The sequence below is a fragment of the Propithecus coquereli genome, unplaced genomic scaffold (assembly GCF_000956105.1).
Source record: "Propithecus coquereli isolate 6110/MARCELLA unplaced genomic scaffold, Pcoq_1.0 Scaffold123, whole genome shotgun sequence".
Classification (NCBI taxonomy): domain Eukaryota; kingdom Metazoa; phylum Chordata; class Mammalia; order Primates; family Indriidae; genus Propithecus; species Propithecus coquereli.
In genome coordinates, this window is record NW_012136414.1 from 3572203 (window position 1) to 3596971 (window position 24769).

General features: G+C 39.0%; 1 protein-coding gene across 1 annotated transcript; it reads left to right on the forward strand.

Annotated features, from left to right (window-relative positions):
• Nucleotides 1-1227: 1227 nt before the first annotated feature.
• EDNRB (endothelin receptor type B) lies at nt 1228-22155 on the forward strand. Its single transcript, XM_012637777.1, has 7 exons — nt 1228-1973; nt 17261-17373; nt 17509-17713; nt 19081-19230; nt 19628-19761; nt 20325-20433; nt 21883-22155. The coding sequence occupies exons 1-7, from the start codon at nt 1488-1490 to the stop codon at nt 22015-22017; spliced, it is 1332 nt and encodes a 443-aa protein (XP_012493231.1). The 5' UTR covers nt 1228-1487; the 3' UTR covers nt 22018-22155.
• Nucleotides 22156-24769: the final 2614 nt, after the last annotated feature.

Below are 24769 nucleotides of genomic sequence, written 5' to 3' on the forward strand. Positions count from 1 at the left end.
TTGCAATGAAACTTCAGAACAAAACAAAAATAGAGCAAAGAGCAGCGCCCTCCAACCAATCAGGTCTTAAATATCATGGCGGGACATTTATCTGAATGAGAAGTCACAGTCCGCATTGAAAGTTCAGGTTAAGAGGTTTAATACAGAGCCTTGTTCAGGTCTGGAACCTCGGAGCGTCACCTGGTGCGTGATAACTTGCCCTTGATTTAGGCTTTTCCTTTGAAGAACTTAGAACTACAGCAAATAAACAGCCTCTTGGGACGTGTCTCTGGCCAAGGACTGCCCTCTCTGGCGGGCAGCTCCTGCTGACGCTGTCCAGGCATTGCCCAAGGGGAAAGGTTGCAGCGCGGTCGGAGGGCGCGGGAGGAGTTTGGCGGTGATTGATGGGGAAGGGACAAATGAATAAAAGTACTTGTCCGGGGACAGCAGAGACCGGAGCAAGCTGTGGAAGCTACACTGTCTGGCATTCTCAGAGGGTTTCGTCAGAGCCAGACCTGCCTGCAGCTGAAGGGAGGCGCGCTCCGCTCCCAGAGCAGGCTGCCACCGAGCTGCGAGCCGAGCGCCTCTGCCCCAGCTCCGCGTCCCGGGAAGAAGGTCCCGGCTCGTCGCTCTGCACCTGGTGCATCAGATCCGAGAGGTAAACATTCTGACTGGCTGTTGAATTAAAATCATTCATGAAAGTTGTCCTGGGGCTTCAGGTTGGCTTGGTAGTTTGGGATTTCTTTTTTTCTTTTCAATAAAAATAAAACGTATAGATATAGCAAATTAAAATGAGGCTGGGGTAAAGGAGAGCGCGTAACTGTTTGAAGCCACTTGAAGGGGACAGAAGCTTCCAAATTAATGGTGATATTCTCCCAGCTGGACTGACTTGACAAGTCTTTGAGAGTTTCCGAGTCCTCCCGCGCAGTCCTGGGCGAGCTGGAGGAACGGTAACGCAGCCAGCCGGGGACTGGCGGCCTTCGCCCTCCAGGAGGAGTCTTGGAGGTCAGACGCGAGGTATCGGGATGCCCCTGCAGAGTAAAATGCAGAGACTGACACTTGTCTGTGTCCGCTAGGTGCCTTGACTCTGCAGTCCCCACACGCCCTTAGCTAAACCATGTATCGTCTTCCCGTTCACCCAAGAGTTCAGAGCTTTGCCTCGGCCACCCATCATTCCCTCCCTGGCACACCCCTCCGAGAATGCCCCGCCCAACTGTGAGTGATTTAGCCCTCCGCGGGACTCAGGGGAAGGAAAACACAGGAGAGGAGATCTGGAAGGAGACTCCACGGGCGCAGCAGGGTGACGAGCGCAGAAATTCCCCACTGGCGCGTAAACTTGAGTTACTTTTGCGCTCGGATAGCAGCGACGCGGTTGCGCTCTGCGCTAGCATTTGCAGAGGTGTGGCTGGGCTGGCTGACCGAAGTCTCCTGTCTTCATTCCCCTGCTGGTCTCCAGGCTCTGAAAACTGCAGAGTGGCCACCGGACGCCCACGGGAGCTGGCAGCAGCATGCAGCCGCCGCCAAGCCTGTGCCGACGCGCCCTGGTGGCGCTGGTTCTTGCCTGCGGCTTGGCCAGGGTCTGGGGAGAGGAGAGAGGATTCCCGCCCGCAGGAGCCACTCCGCGGCTTCTGGAATCCGCAGAGATAATGACGCCACCCACTAAGACCTCCTGGCCCGGGAGTTCCAACAACAGCCTGCCGCGCTCGTTGGCACCTGCGGAGGTTCCTAAGGGAGGGAAGACCGCGGGAGTTCCGCCGCGCACCCTCTCCCCTCCCCCATGCCCAAACCCCATCGAGATCAAGGAGACTTTCAAATACATCAACACGGTCGTGTCCTGCCTCGTGTTCGTGCTGGGCATCATCGGGAACTCCACACTGCTGAGAATCATCTACAAGAACAAGTGCATGCGAAACGGCCCCAATATCTTGATCGCCAGCCTGGCTCTGGGAGACCTGCTGCACATTGTCATTGACATCCCCATCAATGTCTACAAGGTAAAGGGTGCCTGCTAATGTCATGGCTGGCTTACAGAAGGGGGCCTGGCTGGAGAGGGGGAAATGAAAGAGCCGTCAGAGAGAGCTTCCTCAAGAAGATCCATCCCCTCCTATAAGTCAGTAATAATTGCAACCGGTTTCCATTCTGGTCTTCAGTAGCCATTTGCTAAGCCTAGGACAAGTGTAGTCCTCAGACCAGCAGCATTAGTATTTCCTGGGAACTAGTTGAAAATGACGATTTTTCTGGTCTTACCCCAGACCTATTGAATCAGAAATTCTGGAGTGGACCACAGTAATTTGTATTTTAATAAGCCCTCTGTGTGATTATATGAACTGTAAAGTTTGAGAACTGCTAGTCCTGAAGTATTTACTCCCTAAGTCCAGCTAACTGGGTACACCCTCTACTCAAAAGTGTGTGGTCCATGGACTGGCAGCATTGACATTACCTGAGATTTTGTTAGGAGTGCAAGTCTACCCCAGACTTCCTAAATCAGAATCTGCAGCTTAAGATGCCCAGGTGATTCACATGCACACTAATTTTGGGAAGCATTGTCTTGGAGAACCCTGAAATTCGGGGGTCTGGAGTAGGTTTTTAGGAAACAAATGGCCTGGAAGAAAGAGATCCAGTCTAGTGAGTAGGGAAAGCACAGTTCACCTGCTGTGAGTGGCTGTAGCTGCTCTTTATTGAATGCCTAGAATGGGCCAAGCACTAGGTTGGATGTGTGACTTCCTTTACTCCTTCCAACAACCCATAAGTGGATTCTAACCCCATTGTACACATAACTAATAGGATGCTCAAGGCCAATGAGTAAGAGGTAGAGCTAGGGCTCAGGCCCAAATCTGTCAGATTCTGAAGTGCAAGCTGTATGATGGCACCCCACATGTTACTTTGTGGACAAGACCAAGGAGCATTCAAAGTCTGTAATGGTTTCAGTTGTTAACATTACTGTGTAATTAACACAGGCATCAGAGGTAACAGGCACAAATAGCCAGAGCCTGTTTGATTCCAGGTTTCTTTGGAACTCTGGACACATCCAAACATCTTTGGGCCTCGGTCTCCTCAACTCTGCAATAAAGCTGTTAGTGCGGACCTACGGGAGTTTTGTGGTATTAAGAAAAGCAGCCTAAGTGAAACAGTTGGAACATTTAAAGGGCTATGCAAATATTTAAAACTCTACTTTGTCACCATAGCAGCAATAGAAAGTCACAGATAAATCACAACTAAAGTGTAAGGAAGTGGAAATGTGCTTTGTAGATTTGTCTGCAGCCAGCTCTGGCCTCTACAAGGAGAATAAGTGGGATGTGAAGTTGGGAAGGGTTGTAGGGGATGCTTTGACCTTTTGGTGGGCGCCCTTACCATAAGGCATGCCTGTAAATTTCCCTTCATGGATCTCTGGAAATCCTGACCCAATAGCCACATTTTAAGAAAATTCCAGATGTCTCTGAGATTTAAAAATGAGATTTGGATTAGGATCCAGTTTTCCCTAGAAGGAAACACTCCCAGAAATGGAGGATAAATTGAAGAAATCCTGAAATCCTGGGTGGCAGTGGTTCTGATGAACTCTGAGGGTTTACTTGGAGAAGCAGGGACTGAAAATGGGTCTCTTAAGTGCAGTCACAGCTCCATTAAGGACAGAAGGGAATATTTTCCTTCTTCAGGAGTCCTACAGACTAAGTCCTACCATTCTAATTTAGCACAGGAGTTTCAATTCAATTCTTCAAAACTGAATGGAGACATTTTTGAGGACAAGGTGTTGTGAGAAATTTAAAAATAAGTGAAACAAGATCTCTCCCAAAAGGAGGATTACGATCTAGTTTTGCTAGGTTTGCACAGAATTTGGGGAAAGTTCTGTTTAGGGAAGTGCTAGGAAATCCCGTGCACCTAGCCAGGTTAGAAACCTTCCTAAAGCAGCCAGCAGCTGAAATGCTGTGTGGAAGGTGGGGCTGCGGAATTTTTTTTTTTTTTTTTTTTGGTGTGTTGCCTCCAGGCCACATGTAAATCAGCACTTCCAGGACCATCTTACTTTCTCTGATTGGTTAAATGAGTAGATAGTCTCTGGAGGGAACCAGAGACTATCTCATACCCCAGGGGCATGCAGGTTTCCTTTCATTTCAAACTCCTTTATTATTTCCCTAGGAAGTTACATCCTTTTCTCTGAAGCCATCTAGTCATAACACACTGTGTTTTTGCTTCTGAAATAAACTAATGAGTCATTATAAATCTGACCATCTAGTGGTCTATATTAGCCATAAACAAATCCTTCCCATAGAATTAGATCTCCTTGCTAGGTATGCCATCATTGAATCATGCCTTTTGGCCTTTGGTTTAACTCAAGGCATAATATAATAATAATGGCTGCCATTTATGATGCACTAGGCACTTGGTTTATTGCATTAAATCACTGCAGCAACCTGCAGAAAAGGTATGCTATCATCCCTGTTTTAGATCTAGGGAAACTACATGTCCGGAACGTAAAGAAGTAACTTGCCCAATGTCACATCATTAGAAAATGATAAAACTAAGGCTCAAGCCCAGGCCATCTGGCCCTAGGCCTTGCAGTCCTCCCTAACCCTCCTCATGGAGCAGACTCAGGCACTGCTTGTCCTCCAACCTTAAGTATTGTCAGGACCTCATTGGAGGGCATCGGTGGATTTATGTGACATATTACCACACAGTAGGATACTTGGTAAGCATTTTCAGGAATTAATTTGCATCATCTGAGGATTTCTATTTCTTGAAATCCCCTTCAGATAGTCTGTATTGTACAATATCAATAATATCAGTGGATGTTATTCTAAAGATTTTATTTGTCAAAATGCCTAATCCAGAATTAGTTAAAATCCGTTTATGGTCCTAAATAATTGTGGCACCATAGTAAGTTTTTAAAAAAAATGCATTTAGAATTTCCCAGATATTATATTCCCAGTATCCAGATATTATAATTCATAAAAAAGGTAATTTAAGTAAAATATGAAGGCTTTTTAAATGTTCCTAAAGTGAGAGACTTGAATCTCTAAACCAGGGATTCTCAGGTTTTTTGGATTTTTCAGAGGGGCGGGAGTAAGGTGTTATAATTCTCTTTGAGAATTCAATATACACAATTTCTGGGGGTTCATAGAGTCCTGCAATCCTTCTGTTGGCACACTAAGGGCCTAGAGGCCCAGAAATGTCAATGTGAATCTATTATGTTAATCTAGAGTTCAATAAATACAGAGCTCAGCAAAGTTGACAAATCACAAAATGTCATGCTCTTGCTGGAAGCCGCAATCTGGGCTGTAGAATGGGTGGGATTTCACATGAAGGTGCTGCCTAGACCCCCTCAAGGAGGGGTAACTTTCAGGTAGAGTTAGATCACCTTCCAGGTGTCCTGTGTCAGGGTGAATTTTGTGTTGAAGGCCAGGGAGATGTCTGCAAACACTTAGCAAATTGAGACTGCTGAAGAACTTCAAATTCTCATTCAAGCATGCTGAAAATAATAAACTCTGTTTACCCTCTCATCAGCACACACCGGGGCTATGCCTACATGACACCATCCAGGAGAAAAATGAAAAATTCAATCATCCAAAAGGGCTATTTAAAGATATGTATGTATATATGTATCTGTATAAATACATAAATCAAAATATTAAATGATATAAGAATGTATAGATGCATAAATAGATAAGTATCATTTGGCACAGGCCCTGGCACATAGTAAGCAAACAATAAATGTTATTAGAACGTGTGTGTGTGTGTGTGTGTGTGTGTGGATAATAATTCACGTTTTGAGTAGTCTTTGTTTTTCAGCTTTTGTTATTACAAACATGACTACAAATCTATTTATATACAGGAACCAAAAGTGAATGTTTAAATATCTGAAGTTAGGGTAAATCGATCTCTCTCCTTAATCACAAGCTGCTTATTGTGTCCTTCCTGTATAAATTAAAATAAATGGGATAATCTAGACATTTGTGCTTATGAGAGCCTCGTATCTGACTACTAAGTTGTAGAAGAACAGATGTCAAAGCTGTACAGAAAGCAAAAGAGCTGGGTGTACTGGTAGATGCTAGGAAGGTTTTATGTTGTTTGTTTGGTTAATTGATTTGGCTTGTTTTGGTTTAGCAGTGATATGTAACAAGATTTGGCTGCAGGTTGGAGAGAAGTTAAAAATTCTTGAGCAAATAATGAGTTTTTAAATTATTTCTGGATTCTACTTAACAATTTCAATCTCTTTGTGCTCCATTTACATGAATAATTGAGTTAATGTAGTCAACTCTCAAATATAGCTTCCTTGATGTGTATGGACATTGAATTTAAAAACAAATCGGCTTGTGAATTGATAAGACAGGTTTCCACATTAACTAGACATTAACTAGTTTGAAGGGGATTCAAATGTCACCAGTTGTCCAATGGTGGCAAACAACTAGAGATTAGGCCGGTGACCCACTGGAGTGCTTTTAGATGGTTTTGCTGTTAAGATCTTGTAGGTTATGAGAAGCAAAGAGGCTGCCTTCATAGTTCTGAAAGGCCAAACTGCTGATCTTTAACGTTTAACTAGTTAAGGTAGGGTACACATAACATTAAAATGCTGGCATGTCAAAATGTGCAATTGCTTCACTGAACCCACAAATGAGTTTTGAATGAAGTGACCTTGGCAGGTAATCAGACATTCTCTCCTTGTGACACAATCAGAATTATCTCCTGAACAAATTCACCTTTCTCACTATTCTATCTTAGATTGCTGCTTAGCAATTAACACGTTTGTGTATAATTAACCAGTTTCACAGTTAAAAGTTGATGGAACACCATCAAGTTTAGCTCTTGAAGCTGTAATTTTCTGATGAGTGAACTGAAGTGTATATGTGTACAGTAATACAAGAAGTTACCTTTGGGAGAGAGGTCTGATTTCTCCCACTTTAATAACACCATTCTCATTTCCAGTCAAGTGTAACTGAGATACTTTAGTAATATTTAAAGATATTTTACTAGCAGAAGCATTTTGGACCAAAAATGAAACCCATATACTTTTTAGATTTATTTATTTAAAGAAAAAAAATTGTTTAAGGAGCATCAACTAAGCACATGTAAAGTATTAGCTTTTAAAAAGTGTTACTAAAGAGTGAGACTATTAGCTCTGAATGATCTGGAATCAATTAAAAAATAAAACAAATACCCTGACACCCATCTACTGTGAATACCAGACAAATGCTTGTGGATAAATTATGTTATATATGAGAAATAAGGGCAGTGGACTTTTTCTACTCATATTTTTACAAATGTTCAAATGAAAAAGAAGGGGAAAGCTTGATCCCTTCCGTATGCGGGTATTGGTCATAACCAAATAACAAGTCAATAGCAGAATTCAAATAACCCAGAAGCTCAAGACTTCATATTCTCAATTCACTGCCTCACTTGTTGGCCTTAGATTCCTGTGACAAAATGGTGGGCAAATGCTTGGCCTTGGGCAATGAAAGTTCTCCTAAGTCAACTCTATGGTTCTTCTTGTGTTTGCCTTTGATCTACTGCTTGGTCACTTCATAAATCCAAGCCTCTAAAAACATCAAGGTAATGTTCTCTTTTAATATGGTATGGTTTATCTATCAAAGGCTTTGCTATTTTTCTTTGCTCACTTAAAATGAGTCATTCAAGATGGACAATATTTCCGTAGTTGTACCAGAGGATAACATAGCCAAGACCCTGTTGTCTCAAGGCCAGGGAGCCATGTTCTTCATTTCACAAAGAAAACCATATAAGGTTATCTCTGTGTGGCTAATATGCTATAGTTGATTATTTTTAGAGAAACATGCCAAATGCTAATAAATGATTAAGTGCTTTAAAGGGCGTTGACAGATAAAGCCTAAGCTGAAATAAGATTCAAGATGTAATTTATGATGTGAAACATTCTCTTTCAGGATTTTTCAAAGTTAAGAAGAAGTTTGGTTATGTTTGGGAGATAGCTGAGTGTGGTGTATCAGTATACCTTAGCCAACAACTTCTCTAATTTTAGACTTCTTAAAATTTCCAGTGCTTTTATTTTAGAGAGTTATTTCTCTTTCCCTTTAGATCCTTTGTTGAAAATATAAAGGAAAAAGAAAATGGCCAAAATGTGGTTACAGAAGAGAGGGAGGGAGAAAGGGGGAGAGAGAGAGAGAATCATTCTTGAGTAAGAAATTTGTTAGCAAAGAAGCATTTCTCAAATAATCATCCCTCCTCGAAGCTCAAAACCACATTCATGCATCCTGACCTGTGTCTTCTCTCCATCTCTCTTCTTCAGTTTCTTTGTAGTTTTCAGAAAGGAGGAAACCTATCCTCAGGATGTTTATACTCTCTTCTTCCCCCTCACTCAGTGTTTTCAAGCTATTTTAAAGGGCTTTCAGATTCCATAGTAACCAGACATTTTCTGATCCTAGCTTGTCAGTGTCCCGTAAGATATTCCACAGATAGAATTAGGTTTGAGAATGACATGAAATTATTTAATAAGGTTTGTTGAATCCATTCAGTTTGAGAGTCTCCTTCTGAGCCGGGAGACCATCAGGTTCTCATTGTTCAGTTTCTTCAGGTGCCATGTGATCTTAGACGATCCAGCTCAAATAAGTGGATCTAAGATATCCTAGGTTTGTGAATGGCATTTGTTATTTCTCTTCGTTGGATCTTTTCAAAATATGTGAATGTATCAATGAAAGTTTTAGGGCACAAACGATGGATAAAGTTCAGACAATGGAAAAGCATCTTTAGTGGCCTGTTACAGACTTAGAAATAAATTTTGTTGGATTATTGGTAGAAAAATATATTTGGTGTAAACTTCAATTTCTCGTAAGAAATATTTTCAAAAATTATTTTCTATGTCTTTGTTTCTGTTAGAGATTTTGTTTCAAGAACTTTAATTCGTCATCATGGAGCCATTATTTCTGTTTCAGCAAACCATAGGAATCCTTCCAGAGCAAGGAAACCTCACCGTTTTGTGGGTGTGTGTGAAACGGATTCCCAGGGACAGGGCCTCTGCCCTGCACAACTCCAGGGGACACCGCACTGTGCACATTGTGAGCTATCTACATGGCACCCCCAAGGGATAAGCTGACATTGTTTCTGACCCACCTGTTTCTATCCCACATAGCCTAATCTTTAAGTGATTAAGTGCATTTTGATGGAAGCAGGGTAGAGCTTGTAATCTGTATTTGTCCCTGAGGGCATGGGTACAATGTATGTCACGAAGAAAATTTCTGGCTGGGCACAGTGGCTCATGCCTGTAATCCTAGCATTCTGGGAGGCCGAGGCAGAAGGCTCACTTGAGCTCAGGAGTTCCATACCAGCCTGAGCACGAGTGAGACCCTGTCTGTACTAAAAAAATAGAATAATTAGCTGGGTGTCATGGCACACACCTGTAGTCCCAGCTACTCGGGAGGCTGAGGCAAGAGGATGGCTTGAGCTGAGGAGTTGGAGGTTGTAGTGAGCTATGATGATGCCTCTGCACTCTAGCTAGGATGATAGAGTGAGGCTCTGTCTCAAAAAAAAAAAAGAAGGAAAAAATGTCTATGCACTTGACCAGCATATTGACTTCAAATTCAAAGCCATTATTCTGTCTTCTTTTGAAACGTTTCTGGTTGATCACTCTGGCAGAAATACTCTCTAGGGATTAGGGGGATTGGGGGGCAAATCTACAACTAAAGGACACGGGGAGCACTAAAGGGAGGGAAGGGCTTTAACCCGCATTTGGGTGAGGCAAAGACATAAAGTGTAACTATAATGTTTGTACCCTCACAAAACCCTGGAATAATAAATAAAAAAGAAAAAAAAATTCAAAGCCAAATTAAAATTCTTTCTCTATGTATACATACAAAAAGAAAGAGCATTTGGACATGGGAATCCCTGAATTAAGGTGCCCTAACTTATTAAAACGCTAGTTCAAACCCAGAAAAACTCTTATCTGCTACAGGAAACAGAGATAAACACAGAAGAATACACCCTTTCCCAAAGTTGTGAAATGCAACCATTCCACTTTATCTCTCTTTGACTCTTACGCTGAAAACACATCTAGAATGCCAGTCATAGGAAAGAAGTGTTCACAGTTCATCATGAGACAGGACAGACTGCAGTCTGGCAAAGTAACCCTGGTCATCCTCTTTAATACATTGCTCACCCACCCTCTAAAACGATCATCTCTTACAATGTCCCTTTGTTAACTGCATCCACCTCCACCAAACTGACAATCCTCCCAGCAACTAAAGTTCCTCATAGGATCTCATTATATAGTGAGAATCAGTAAGTTCTGTTTTATGTCAATCATTTCCTTGACAAGTTTGAATAGGAGAGAGAAAATGGGAGAGGAATTTTTGTTTTTCACTTTTTCTGGCCTTCTTGGAAGGGCAGAACTCTGGCAAAAGTATACAACCAGCCCTCAAGCCTCAGTTCTAGAGTCCCTGGCTCTGTGCGTCAAGAAGACCTGACCATCTGGAGTAGAAAACATAAAATGTAAATACACAGCCATCTCAATTCTCTAAAGAATATATTTAGATATGAGAACTGGAAGCTCATGATAACTGTTCTATCATAGATAATTTTTGCCTTATGATCAAATTCATTTGTTCATTCATTCACTGTTGTTCAACAAGCATTTAATGAGTGACCACTGTGTGCAAGGCACTGTGCACAGCATTATAAATGTTGTAGAATATTCTGAAACAAACAGTTAAAGCTCAGTGTATACCAGTAATTTAAAAAATAGAAAAAGAAAATGGTATGCATGATTAATGAGGCAAGTGAACATTTGCTTGTGCAAGATGGTTAACTTTGGCATTTCCTGATTTTATGGGGCTTGATTCCTTTTGGCATTAACAGGGGTGTGTAGTAACAGGTTTTATTTTCCATTTAATTTCTCAGGTATGTGATTTTTAATTAGAAAAAGAAATGAAAAATGTGAAACCCCAGTTGGAGAGATTTGGTACCCTTAACAAAAGTATATTTATTTCCTATTTATGCTATGTATCCTTTTAGAAAATTTTTGAAAACTATATAGTATAAAAATAATTTTATAATGTAATATAAAAATAATTTATTTGGCTTCTCTGGTTTTTTTTCTTTCACAAACAGCTGTTCCAACATAAAGTTATGGAATCATGGCCATCCTTGAGTAGAAGCCTTATAACCAATAGGGTCATGTGTTTTTTCAGTCTAGTGTTTATTTATTTATTTATGTTTATCATCCAAAAGAAATGTGCTAGGGAAGCAGTAAAAGCCTTAGGGGAAAATGGGTCAGCACAAACATAGGCTATCATTTTGTCAAATGAACACCACATTGCCAGTAGGCCCTAACACTAGCAAAAGCTATTCAGTTAGTGAAGACATCATGATGTGAAATCTGTGTCAGTTATGGGAGTATTTGCCAATTGGTTCATATTTGATAAATGTTAGGTAACGTATATTCGAACTTAATTTTAAATAGAATTTACGATTTTAATTTATGCAGAAAGGATGTAGAGTCAATATTGAAGTCTAACATCCTTTTTTTGCCATCAGAAAAACTCCTTCAATAAAAGGTGAATTTGTCTTCAGTATTCAGACCTTGCCCTTAAGCTATCTAATTTAGTGGGGTAAAGTCCAAAGAAAAAACTAAAAATAGGGAATAAGGAATGTGTTATTGCTGAGTTTAAAGTTAAGAGTTGCTTCCTCTTACGATAAAGTGAATCAATTTCCTCTGCAGAGGGGAAAGCTATATTGTTCGACTTCAAATTATAGATGTAGAATGTTGTTATTTTTGCCAAAGAATGGTGAAGAAACGAACCTCTAGGAATCAGAAAACTCTATCAGAATATTCTCTCACCAAATTTTAAATATAGCATCTTGGTTGAGAGTGATTTTTTTTTTTTGGAAAAACTTCACAACTTTTCCCCACCCAGGACTTTTTTTGCATTAAACAAGAAGTTGTTGCCTTTGCATTTTAAATAAGCTGGAAGCACTAACTTGCCCAAAGACTCTCTTGCTAGAGACCACTGGACGACAGAGATGAGCGTTGGTGGGCATGCTTTTGTCACAGAGCATCAGGCTTTGCTATGTCTCCGCAAAGCCTTCTGATCAGAGAGGCAGAGGTTGAGCTTTTTAGAGTAAGAGCATTTTCAGTCCTGCCAAAGTCATCCTTCTCACTACAGAATAATGAGAACAGTGCGTACTCCTCCCCCATCTTCTGTGGCTGCTCAGAACTAGTAGCATCTTGTTAACTGAAAACGTGAAATACTGAAAGCCGATGAAGGTTAATGCTCCCTTTTTCTCTGTAGTTCCTTTCCCTTTGGAGGGGTAGATTAGAAATTTGTATCTCCCAGTATGATTAGGTTTCAGACTATCTCTCTGTTGAACTCGAAGAGGATTTTTACAATTTTCAGTTTGTGTTTCCCTGTCCTCTGTGATAGCTTGGGTCAGAGGTTGGGCTGCAGGCCTCCCAGTGGTATGAAGAGCAATAATCCAATTTCCAGGCTAAGCCAGAAAAAATAGTAACCTCAAAACAGGGCCTGGATTCAGTACAGGGCCCATTTTCAAAAGCCAGACTTCTTTCCCTTCAGTGGCGTGGACACTCATTTATCTTGATTCTTCTGATGGCTGTACCTACATGGTACTAATGTTAACATATTTGGAAATAACTTGAGACAGAATAAAATATTCAAAAATATCCAAATGTTTGGACATTATGTGAGTAAAATAATTAGGTGGATTAGTCAGTGTTCTCTAGAGAAACAGAACCAATGGAATGGATGGATAGATAAATTGATAGATTTATTATGAAAAATTGGGTCATAAGATTATGGAGATTGAGATCTGCCATCTGCAAGTTGGAAACCCAGGAAAGCCAGTGGTGTCATTCAGTCCAAATCCAAAGGCCTGGAAACAGAGGAGTGGATGGTGTCAATCCCAGTCCCAGGGCCATAGAAGATGAGATGAGATGTCCCAGGCCAAGCAGACAGACAGGAAGCAAAAGGAGAAAATTCCTCCTGCCTCCACCTTCTGTTCTATTCAGGCCCTCAGCAGATGGGATGGTGACCACCCACTTGGAGAAGGCAGTCTGTGTTTCTGAGTTCACAGATTCAAATGCTAATCTCATCCAGAAACATCCTCACAGACACACCCAGAAATAAACAATGTGTAACTGGGCACCCTGTGGCCAGTCACATTAACATATAAAGTGAACCATCACACTGGGTGAGTAGAAGAAACTTTCACTCTGCATCTAGATATTTTACCATTATTTGACACATGTCTATAGGTTTAAAAAATTAATATTTGATTTAATCTTAATTCTTTTTTGTAAGATCAGCTTCTTGGAAACACTTTCTGAGAGGTATCATGGTAGTTACAAGTGTAGACTCTGGAGTCAAACCATCTGGGTTCAAATGTGGATGAGTTATTAATACTTACTTAAGTGAGCGACCAAGGACAAATATATTAATTATCTAAAGAAGAGTAACAAATTACCCTACAATTTAGTGGCTTAAAACACTAAACATTTATTATTTCATACTGTGTCTGTGGGTCAGGAATTTAGGGGTGTTTTAGGTGGGTGGTTCTGGCTCAAGGTCTCTCCTGAGGGTGCACTCAGGATATTGGCTAGGGCTCCAATCATCTTAAGGTTGGACTAGGCTGGAGGATCCTGTCATTCACAAACCTGGCAGATTAGTATTTGTTTTCAGGAGGCCTCAGTTCCTTGCCATATTGGTCTCTCCACAGAGGTGCTTAAGTGTCATCATGACATGGCAGCTGGCCTCCCCCAGAATAAGTGACCCAAGAGAGTGTGAGGACGAAGCTGTCATGCCTCTTATGAACTACTTTGAACAACACACATCATCCCTTTTACCACATTCTATTCATTAAGAGCAAATCACTAAGTCCAGCCTGTCAGGTTTGGAAATCTCGTTCCGTGTTCTCAGTTCTTGGTGTGCTCTTGGCTGAGGAATGACCAGACACACCAAAGTAAGACAAGCATGAGGTGAAATTTTTTGAGGGGGAGCAAGATAGAATTATAGAGCAAGAGCAAGATATATACAGCACAGATGATGATTGGACCCCTTGTCATAGCAACAGAGGCCTTGGTTATGGTCTGGGTCTTGTTTTATAATGTCCAGATAGGGACCTCCCCATAGTTCAGGCATCATCATGGAACCACTTTGATGGAGAGTTGGAAGTTATATGATGTGAATCTTACTGCACATACGGATCTCCCATGAGCCTCTCTGAAAGCCCATTTCGGGTGGTGAACCACAAGGTGGACTTAAGCTAATGATGTGATATTTAGCCTTACGTTGTCCTAAGTCACCTTCCAGGCTCTATTGTACCTATGTTGCTTGGCCCATAGGCTGGAGAGTCCAAGAGTCCTCTGCATTCTTTTGCAGTTGGCATGCTAAGTTCTGACTAGTAGATTGGTAGGGCCTTCCCTCCTCCCCCAAGTATGGCAGTAACTCAGGACAGGATCAAGGTGGGGCAGCACCAAGATGGGGGCCTAGGGCCCGCCTTGTCCTTCTTCCCAGGTGGGGCAGTTGCTCGTGGCAGCGCCAAGGCAAGGCACCCACTTTCATCCTTAGGAGACCCGGAATCCCTTGCTACCTACCTAACAAACCCCCATTCAAGGGGAGGGAAATTAGGCTTCACCTTTTGAAGGGAGGAGTAATCAATATCAGAATACTGTCTGAATAATTAAAAAAAACCTCAGTCTGGCAGAATCCTTGTAACTGGTTGGAAACTTTATATTCTCATGTTTCCAAGGGCAATTGACATTTCTTTTAAAGCAACTTGAGTTCAAAGCTGGTTCAAACCTGTGGTGCCCTGAGTCTCCTGCACCTCAGTAAATGGCTTCTCCATTCACATGGTAAACCTCTGTGATGTTCCTGATTCTTCACATCTTATGTCCCACCCACCAGCAAGTCCTGCTAGCTAGCTCTACCTTCAAAATATACATGGCCTATAACCCATTCTCTCCGCCCCAGGGCAACACAGCGCTCCCTTTCTTGACCCCACATTCTATTCTGCACTGAATAGCGGGAGTGACCTTTTTAAAAACATAAGATCATGCCATTTCCCTGCTCAAAACCTGCAATGAATTCCCTCAAAAAAAGCATCCAAACTCTTCTCTCTGCAGCTCCATCTCCTGTGGTCCTGGCCTGGGTCACTCTTCTCCAGCGTTAATAGCCTTCTTGCTACAGCACCAGGCTTATTTTGACCTCAGGCACTTGCATTTTCTCTTGCCTCTGCCTAGGACACTCTTTGCTTGGTTTCCTCTCTTATTTCAGTCCAATCCCTACTCAAATGTTGTCTCTTCAGAGCAAGAAAGCACCTCAAATCCCACTCTCACTCTATTAATATGACAACCTCTCTGTGACACCATATTAAGTGTGTGTATTTTTTTATCTGCCTCTCTCACTAGACTATAAACTCCATGAGATCAGGGAGTTTGCTTTGTTCACTAATATGTACCCTATACTCAGGATGGTGTCTGACACATAGTGAATATTCAATAAATATTTGTTGAATGAATGAATGAACAAAAAGAGTTATGAGTCAATTGATTAATCCAAAAGTCACAAGATGGTGGCTAGTCCGGTTCACAGATATATTTTGTTAATACAGTGTTATCTGAGAGTGTTATTTTTTGAAATATAAATTAGTTGACAACTTTTATAAACTGTGAGGTTTTGTATAAAAATTCCAATTTCTGGCTTCTTTTGAAAAATCAAGAGATTTTTGTATTTGGGGTCCCTTACCAAAAATTGATTTTTATCAGCAGCTGTTCCTTTCAGAAAGGGTTTACCCCAGACCCCACTTCTCCCTATTGTCTTCCTGACACCAATGACTTTCTTATATCTGGCTCCCTCCACTCCTCTGTGTTACCTGCCTGGCCCTGTAGGCTTTCAGGACCCTACATTAGGCGTATATATGGCAAGTCTGCCAACATTTGTCCTGATTTGTGTAATTTTTGCTGTCTAATTTAGAAATGAAATTGGTCCTGTGTTGAATCTCCAAGTCATGTTCATAATAAGAGACACATCTTAGCCTTTTGGTGTCATTCTAGTTACAGAACAATCAACACAGCCTGACAAACTCAGTAGAGTCTTCACTGCTACAGAAGGGACAGAAAGATTCAATTGTATTTCAAAATAGTTCTCACTTTTGAAAGGTTTTTTTAGACATTTTTTAAAACCCATAGATTTGAAATACTTTTCTTTATTTTTAAAACCTCATGAACATTTGATCCAGATGTTTACCTAAAATGATTCATTTACCAGTGCAGGACGCACCCACTTGTTCTAAAAAAGAAAATAACTACATTTAATAATAGATGGTTATCCAGTCTGCAGTCAAATAAAGAGAAATATATATATAAATAAAATAGCAAGAACTATGTCTTTTTGCTCATTGGATAGCCAGTGCCTGTTATATTTTAGAGGCTGTGGGTCAAGTACTATTACTATTAAGCCTCTGCTATGTGTCAGGCACTGTTCTAGGCAGTTGCGGAGCTCATATTCTGTCTTATACTCTATGGAGCCAGACAGAAAAAAGTAAACAAACAAATAAGTAAATGTTATAATATATGCAGTAGGAGTTCACAAATGCTATTGATAAAAAGGAAATAGAAATTAAGGGAATTGGAGATGCCTGGCCAGTTACTGTGTTTAATAATGTGATCAGGGTAGGTCATGTTGAAAAGATGATATTTTACCAAGACCTGCAGGAGGTAAGGAAGTTAACTAAGTGAATCTGCGGGGAAAGAGCCTTCCAAGATAATGAAAAACCTAGAGCAAAAACCCTAAAGCAGGAATGTGCCTGATGTGTTCAAGGAACAGGGTGGCTACTCCATCTGAATTGCTGTTCAGTTAAGTACAATGACCACAGTAAAGAACAAGTATATAAATGCACACACTACTTTTCAAGAATGCTACTCCATAGGGGTAGTCTGATCTCCTCAGCTAAGGAATATTTATTATCCAATTTTAATTAACTTGTATTTTGATTTGGCCATGACCTGAGCATTTGAGACTCTGTGACAACATGCAGGTTCAATTTTCTAAGAGGAACTTAAGCGACTAGTTTCAGTTGGCCCTGCAGAGCAGATACTAACTGTAAGCTACTGTATATGCATGATGAACTCTCATAAGCTGGCAGCATTTTTTGTGTATCGAACACTGATGCTTTTCAAAGAAGTAGTCCATGAGAAAAAGAATAAGAACCGGAATAGATCTTATTCTGCATGTCAGTTACTCTCCATTAAGTAATGCAGTTCAGAGGGCATCACGTTAAACGCCCCCTGACAGAGCTTCCTATCTCCCCAACGCAGCTGCTCGCGGAAGACTGGCCATTTGGAGCTGAGATGTGTAAGCTGGTGCCTTTCATACAGAAGGCCTCCGTGGGCATCACTGTGCTGAGTCTATGTGCTCTAAGTATTGACAGGTAGGAGCTCATATTTAAGCCAGCTATATTCTGAACACTATACTACTGATTGCCATGTTACTTAGAAAATACATTATGTAATTCAATAAAACCAAGCTATGCCGACTCGAAAAATAATCCTATTTTCATCTTCAGATATCGAGCCGTTGCTTCTTGGAGTCGAATTAAAGGAATTGGGGTTCCAAAATGGACAGCAGTAGAAATTGTTTTAATTTGGGTGGTCTCTGTGGTTCTGGCTGTCCCTGAAGCCATAGGTTTTGATCTGATTACGACTGACTACAAAGGAAGTTATCTGCGAATCTGTTTGCTTCATCCCACTCAGAAGACAGCCTTCATGCAGGTAAATTTTACATTTTCTTTTTCATTTCTGCTTTTGCTTAATAAATATTTAGCTATTTTCCCCCTGTTCCCCAATACTTGGGAAGCTATTGATTTATGACTGTCCTTGGCATAAACTAAAAGTATAGATCCCAGGACTGTGGGGTTAACAGTGACCAATGACCCAAGCTGTAAGAAACTAGGTCACTACTTCTCCAAGAACCCCCTGGATCTCAGGGACACACATGAAAGAACTGATGTGCATTTATAGCTTTTCCACCCAAAGCCCCATAAGGACTGACAACTGCTACATATTCTGTGTAAGACAACACAGCAACTGTCAGGACTGGATGGTCCAGCCAATGTTCAAATAGAAGCCACCCTGATATTGGTGGATGCTGAATGGCAGGCCTACCCTCTCTGTGTCTTTGATGGTAAAGAGAAACCTGTCATTGCAAAGAAGGCTTTACCTTGGGCCATTTATTAAAGAACATTTGATCAGGAACTAGGAGAAGAATGGTGATGGTGGTCTCCAGAAGATAGATCCTAAGTGTGAAAACTCTCCCCAACATAATGGGTTAAAAAAAAGTTAATACAAAAGGGCGTGCTCTATTACCGAGGATTATTTTCCATTTTACATATTTAAGACTACGTAAAACTTCATGAACTGTATATTCCATGGTAAGTAAAATAATAAAGGACATGAATGTGAAATTGAGAATGAGATTGTCGTTTCTTCGTTTCTTATTAGTAAAAAGGAAAAAAAAAGTGCTGTACAGGTTACACAAATTCTTCTCCAACACAGACATATCTGGAGCAAAAAACCAAGAAGGATAACAGAGCAGAAAAAAAATAAGAGAAAATGCATAAGTCATAAACAGCTTTGACTTTTTAATTGTGAGGTTAGATTTATATAATATAATACATTGCTGAGTTAAATGGTTAACCTAGACCTCTTCATGTCTGTTTTTCCCATTAAATAAATTTGCTAAAAACTGAAAACTTCACTTAAACACTAGGATATCTTTACATATTCGTATGTCATATTTCACACAAAGAATACATTATAATAACTTGCTTATGTGAAGGTAAGACACAAAATTACCAAATATTTCAGATTTTGCCCAACTGCTTAAATTTTTATGCATAATTATAATGCACTGCCTTAGAGAATTGAAATACTTTTTGGGAAAATTTTCTTTCATTGAATATAAGTATTTAATTATTTGTTCAGTAGATGCGATCTGAGAGATTCTATATAGTATTTATAAGATGGATCTACTTTAGAAGATAATTGCTCCTTAATCAATATTTTTTAAGTTTAACATTTGATATGTAATATTTTCTCACAGAGGAGTATTAATCATAAAAATTCTCTCTTCCCCATAGTTTTACAAAACAGCTAAAGATTGGTGGCTATTTAGTTTCTATTTCTGCTTGCCATTGGCCATCACTGCATTGTTTTATACCCTGATGACGTGTGAAATGTTGAGAAAGAAAAGTGGCATGCAGATTGCTTTAAATGATCACTTAAAGCAGGTAAGAGAATGCCAATATTTGATGACTCATGTTTATAATTAAAATTATGAATGTGAAAATTATGATGATGAAAATAAAGTTACTGTATACCAGCACCTATTTCCTTTTTCTTGCCTCTGATAGTTTTGAATATATAAAGAATATTTTTATATTATCTATTTAGAGATATTCTATGTAATTGAAAAGAATCTAGAGAGAACCATTACTTTTTAAAGATAAACCTCTAGTCATTTTAGTTCTAATTCACCTTAACTAGTCAATTTAAAGCGTGGTGTCCTGAGTTTTTACAAATGCCACTGGCTTTTTGTAAACACTATTAAATATTCTGTTTTGGAAGAGAAAATGCTACGAGTAGAATGAGCCATCTTTTAAGGGTCTGACTATGGTTTCATTTCAGAGACGGGAAGTGGCCAAAACGGTATTTTGCCTGGTCCTTGTCTTCGCCCTCTGTTGGCTTCCCCTTCACCTCAGTAGAATTTTGAAGCTCACACTTTATGATCAGTACGATCCCAATAGATGTGAACTTTTGAGGTAAGAAAGGCAGATAGAAATTGTTTGCAAACAGATGCCATTCAGAAGTGTTTCCACGGATCTCATTCACAGGCAGAAAGAGAGAGTACTATTTTTCTAACCCTTAGGGAGCTATTAAGACTCTCAGTTTTTCCCTTCTGTCCTATTTTAAAGGGAGGAGTGGGGTGGGTTGGGGGAGGGTGCAGAGAACACTGGGAACAGAGAGCCAGAGTTGTTGAAATGACCAGTGGCAGGACTCAAAATCCCAGGTCTGATTCTCCTTTGCATTTTGTAAATTCCTCCTTTTCATCCAGCCTCAGCACTTCTAAATGAGATTTTATTTTAAAAAGGAGAGATGCACCTGGGAGGGGAGCACAAGGGGAAGGCAGTGGAGATGACAGAGACAGAGAATGAGAGAGACAGAGACGGATGGAGACAAGACCATTATTAGCAAAGACCAGGGATACATTTAAAACCATTACATATGGGTAATCTTTTTCTGCACAAAAACACAAAAGTCTGCAATGAATACATGCTCAGATCAGCATATTTTTCACAGGCACATTTTTTTTTCTTTTTTGCAGCTTTTTGTTGGTATTGGACTACATTGGCATCAACATGGCCTCCCTTAATTCCTGCATTAATCCAATCGCTCTGTATTTGGTGAGCAAAAGATTCAAAAACTGCTTTAAGGTAAGAGAGAATTCCAAAATTTTAAAAAACTGTTTGTAATTTGGCATCAAATATAACCCTTCAAAACTATTACTATATCTGTCCAGAGAGATCTAGTAAATTGTTTTATAGTTTTTCCTTCCATTACAACATGGATAATTTTTTTAAGATACGACATTTGCTTATAAATCACTATAGTCCATTTCAGCCACTCCCTACTGACTCAGCCAATCAGTTATACTCATGGAATTGCTCTGAAAGTTAATGAAAATGACATGCATTGATGTCTGGCAGATGTCACATAATAAAAGAAGAGCTAAATATGAATTAAATGCACACTGTTCCCTTGTTTTGGTAGATTTTGAACTACTTGGACACATTTTAATTGTAACTAAATCATTCCCTTTTTCACATGCACTATGAGAATATCAAGTCAAACAAAGAATTTAATTTAGGTTTTACATCTTTCTACCTACTTTGTATAGTAGAGATGTGGTGCTTGATGTGGAATATGTATAATTATTCCTCATTTGGCTGTTTGCATTTTACCGTCTACCTATTCATTCACTTCTTCAACAATCTATCATAAAATAAAATATCCCCTCCTCTTGCAATAAAATGATCCATTTGTCCCTAGTATTTCACTATTGGAAGGCCAAGAACTTAGCTTCCTTGTAAACACTAAGACAGTTTATAAAATCCTTTGCCCACTCATAACTCAAATTTTAGAACCGGAAGAAAACTTTCATCAAGATCAACACCTTCATTTTATAGAACAGAAAATAGTGGACCTCCCATTTTCTTAAACGTATAGTTTCATAGAAAACAAACAGAATGAACAAAGGATTTTTTAAAAATCCAAGAAAAAAATTGGATGAATAAAGCTGAGATGCTTGCATACTTTATAAACTTTTTGCATGACAGAATAACATGTGGCTGAAAAAAAATAGCAAAGTAATGTTAAACTCATTGATATGGAAAGATGTTTATGACACTGTCAAGTGAGAAAAAGCAGGGTATGGAGTATACATATATATATATATATATATATATATATATATATATATGTAGTACAATGTCATTAAAATAAATTATACCCACACTCACAAACACAGGCACATATATAATCATGTATGGAGTAAAATTTCTATTTGCATGGGGAAAAAGTCTTGAATTATATATTTATCAAATATTAAGAGTATTAAGTAATCAAGAATAAATACCAAGAATTAAAAGGGGCTTTCTCATAGTGAGGAATTTTAATTATATAGTTTTTTTCTTCATTGTATTTTTTTAGTTAAAAATTAAGCTACTAATGTAATTATGTCTTTTTAAGGAGAAAAATGAAAGACCATGGAAATAAAGGGCCCAAGAACTCCCAATGCAGAGAAAGTCAGAGCCCTAGAGAGTAGGAAGAGTTGTGAAATGTGATTGATGTAAACACATAACGAGTTACTTTGTTTTGTGCAGTCATGCTTATGCTGCTGGTGCCAGTCATTTGAAGAAAAACAGTCCTTGGAGGAAAAGCAGTCGTGCTTAAAGTTCAAAGCTAATGATCACGGATATGACAACTTCCGTTCCAGTAATAAATACAGCTCATCTTGAAAGAAGGAATATTCATTCAATTTCATTTTCTTTATATTGGACAGAAGTTATTAAAGCAAAATGAAACATTTGCTAAAACAAACAAAAAACTATAACTTTGCACAAAACGATGTAAAAATGTAAAAGTAATTATTTTAACATTCATAGTTACAACATTTCATGAGCTGTTTACAGCATGAGAAGAAAAGCAGTGGGAATCAGACGGCCTCATTGTGAAAGCACTTAATTTTTTACAGTTAGCACTTCAAAGCAGCTCTTAATAACTTCCAGTATATGTGTACACCACTTAGGTTTAAAATTGAGCTCACTCAGAAATCAATGTGAATCTGATGCAGAGGAAGAATTTGTCACTGTAAAACAGAATTTTTAAATGACGTTGAAATTACTCAATTTGAAATTTTAAGAATCCTCTAAAAACTTTTTAATTAATAAGGTCACACCATTGATGGAACTATAATTGGATACAAAATGTGAAAACAGTTTAGCTGATGTATGTTTTTGGACATTAGAAACATTTAGGCGATCAGGAGGGTGTATCAGAAGAGAGATCAAGGTTAAGGTATTGAAAATCATTACATTCTTTACATTCAGATAAGATCAAATGTCACAAAGAGAAATAGGGGGATTAGAAATGCTATCCCAAAAGATTTCTTTGAAATCTTCTACTCACATATTCTGCAAAGAAAATACTACCTGCGATTGTTTCAGGATGATTAAAATGTTCTTTTTTTTCACTATTATAGTTTAAACTCTGTTTAGTTTTTTCATCTGTAAATACTCTGCTACATACACTACATGTAGATGATGAAACAAAGGGCAAGCCCTGGTGTTCAGAGCTTTATGATGGAGAGATGCCAGTGACCTCATAACGGACAGAATGTGAATTGCCTGGTGCAGCGTCCACATGGCAAAGGAGCGGGCAGCATCCTCTCTCACCATGCTGCAGTTAACGTGGTCTCTACCATATGTATAATATTATAGTTAAAATTCTATTTTTTAAAAAATCACACAAATTAGTCAAGTTAACAGCTACTTGTAAAGCGTATTACTAATTTTTACATAATTTTTGTAAATAGCCAATAGAAAAATATTCTTGACACGGTGCTTTTCTGTCATTTAGAGGCAAAACTGCTTTTTGAGATTGTTAAGAAACTCTTAACTTTGTGCATTCTTGCCGAAGTTTTTAATCTCCTTAGGAAAGTACCTTCGGTTGACGTGGGGTGAGATGTGTGTGAAAGTATGTACAAGAGAAAATGGAAAAAAGAGGAAGTGCGGTGGGGTGGGAGGAAACCCAAGGGGCCAGATTCCCGTTCTTAGCCTGACGTTCGTCATTGCCCCGTCACATCAATGAAAAAGGTCCTGATTCTGTTCCAGCAAAACACAGTGCAATGTTCTCAGAGTGACTTTAGAAATAAATTGAGCCCAAGAGCTTTAACTCTGTCTTAAAATATAACAGAACTTCTACTTTTTTTTTTTCTGTTTGTAAGCCAAGTCACATGTTGGAAATAAGCTAGCAATGTTGTTTTCTGCCAGCATCTAATGTCATGATACAGTCAACCAAAACCCAACGATGTGGCCAAAAAGAAAGCACAATAATTAATTCACATGCCTCGGGGATTCTATTTATAATACAAATCACCCACAAACTAGTTTGTTAATTTCTTACTGATCACTTTTTCAGATGCCTGTCACCATAGAAGACATCTCAGACTTTCAATTTTAAGTTAACTTTGGGTCACTAATATTTTCATGGTTTGTTAATATATTTTTTATTTCTATTTAAATTTTAGATCAATTTCATTACCACGTACTGAGTTTTCACATCCTAATACTCGTTCCTTCTCCATATCAGTATCATAGTCTGTAATCATCTTGCCAAATTTTGGAACTGTGCACAAAGAATATACATACACTATTTATAATGCAATTTCATTCTGTAGCTTTTTTAAAAAAACATTTGATTCAAAATTTTAACATACTGAGAAAGGTTGATAAGAAACAATCATGATTATTTACATAATAAAACCAAGATAGGAAAAGGTGCTACTGTTAAGGCAGATTTCCTGGTATTAAGAACTATTAAATAAAGCAACAGAGAAAGACAGTGTTAACATGGATATTATAGCTCAAAATATTTATACGTGATTTTAACCTATTTTATCCTTTATTAACCACAGCTAATATGAGTGCATGTTCAAACATCTTTTAGTATTGACAGCTTACATATGGGCCAAAGGAATACAGTTTATAGAAAAACATAAGTATGCTGTAGCTAACTTTATAAAATTGTAATATAACTGTGTATAGTAATTATATATTTTGTTTTTCTGTGGTCACTTAAAGTGGCTATAGTTGTTGATTCTTTATTATAAACAGAGCCAATAAAAATTTAAATTGTTTAAAAAAAAGATGATCTTAGTTTTCAGTATGTGGGCACTAATTTATTATTAAATACTAATTGATTAAGTGTTTAAAGGAAGTACACATTACAAGTGGGCATTATTTATGTTAAACATAAAATTATCAAGGAGATGTGAAAGTTGTTAAATTAACATGCCCCATTTCTGGTCTCCAGACTGTGTTGTTATGTTTCATGGTTGTGAGGAACCAGATATACAGACATTCAGATTTCCAAGATTCATTTTCTGGTCTATAGTTTCCAACAGCCCTTAAGGCCTTTTTATCTCTGGTTACCTCCCTTTGGAGCATTTCACTGTTTCATCATTATTGTACCTTAGCAAAGGCGAAGGGT

Coding starts and splice junctions, on each gene's coding strand:
- EDNRB (XM_012637777.1), top strand. CDS start 1,488: ATGCAGCCGCCGCCAAGCCTGTGCCGACGCGCCCTGGTGGCGCTGGTT. Junction 17,374..17,508: donor TGTGCTCTAAGTATTGACAG/GTAGGAGCTCAT, acceptor TTTCATCTTCAG/ATATCGAGCCGTTGCTTCTT. Junction 19,762..20,324: donor AATAGATGTGAACTTTTGAG/GTAAGAAAGGCA, acceptor TCTTTTTTGCAG/CTTTTTGTTGGTATTGGACT.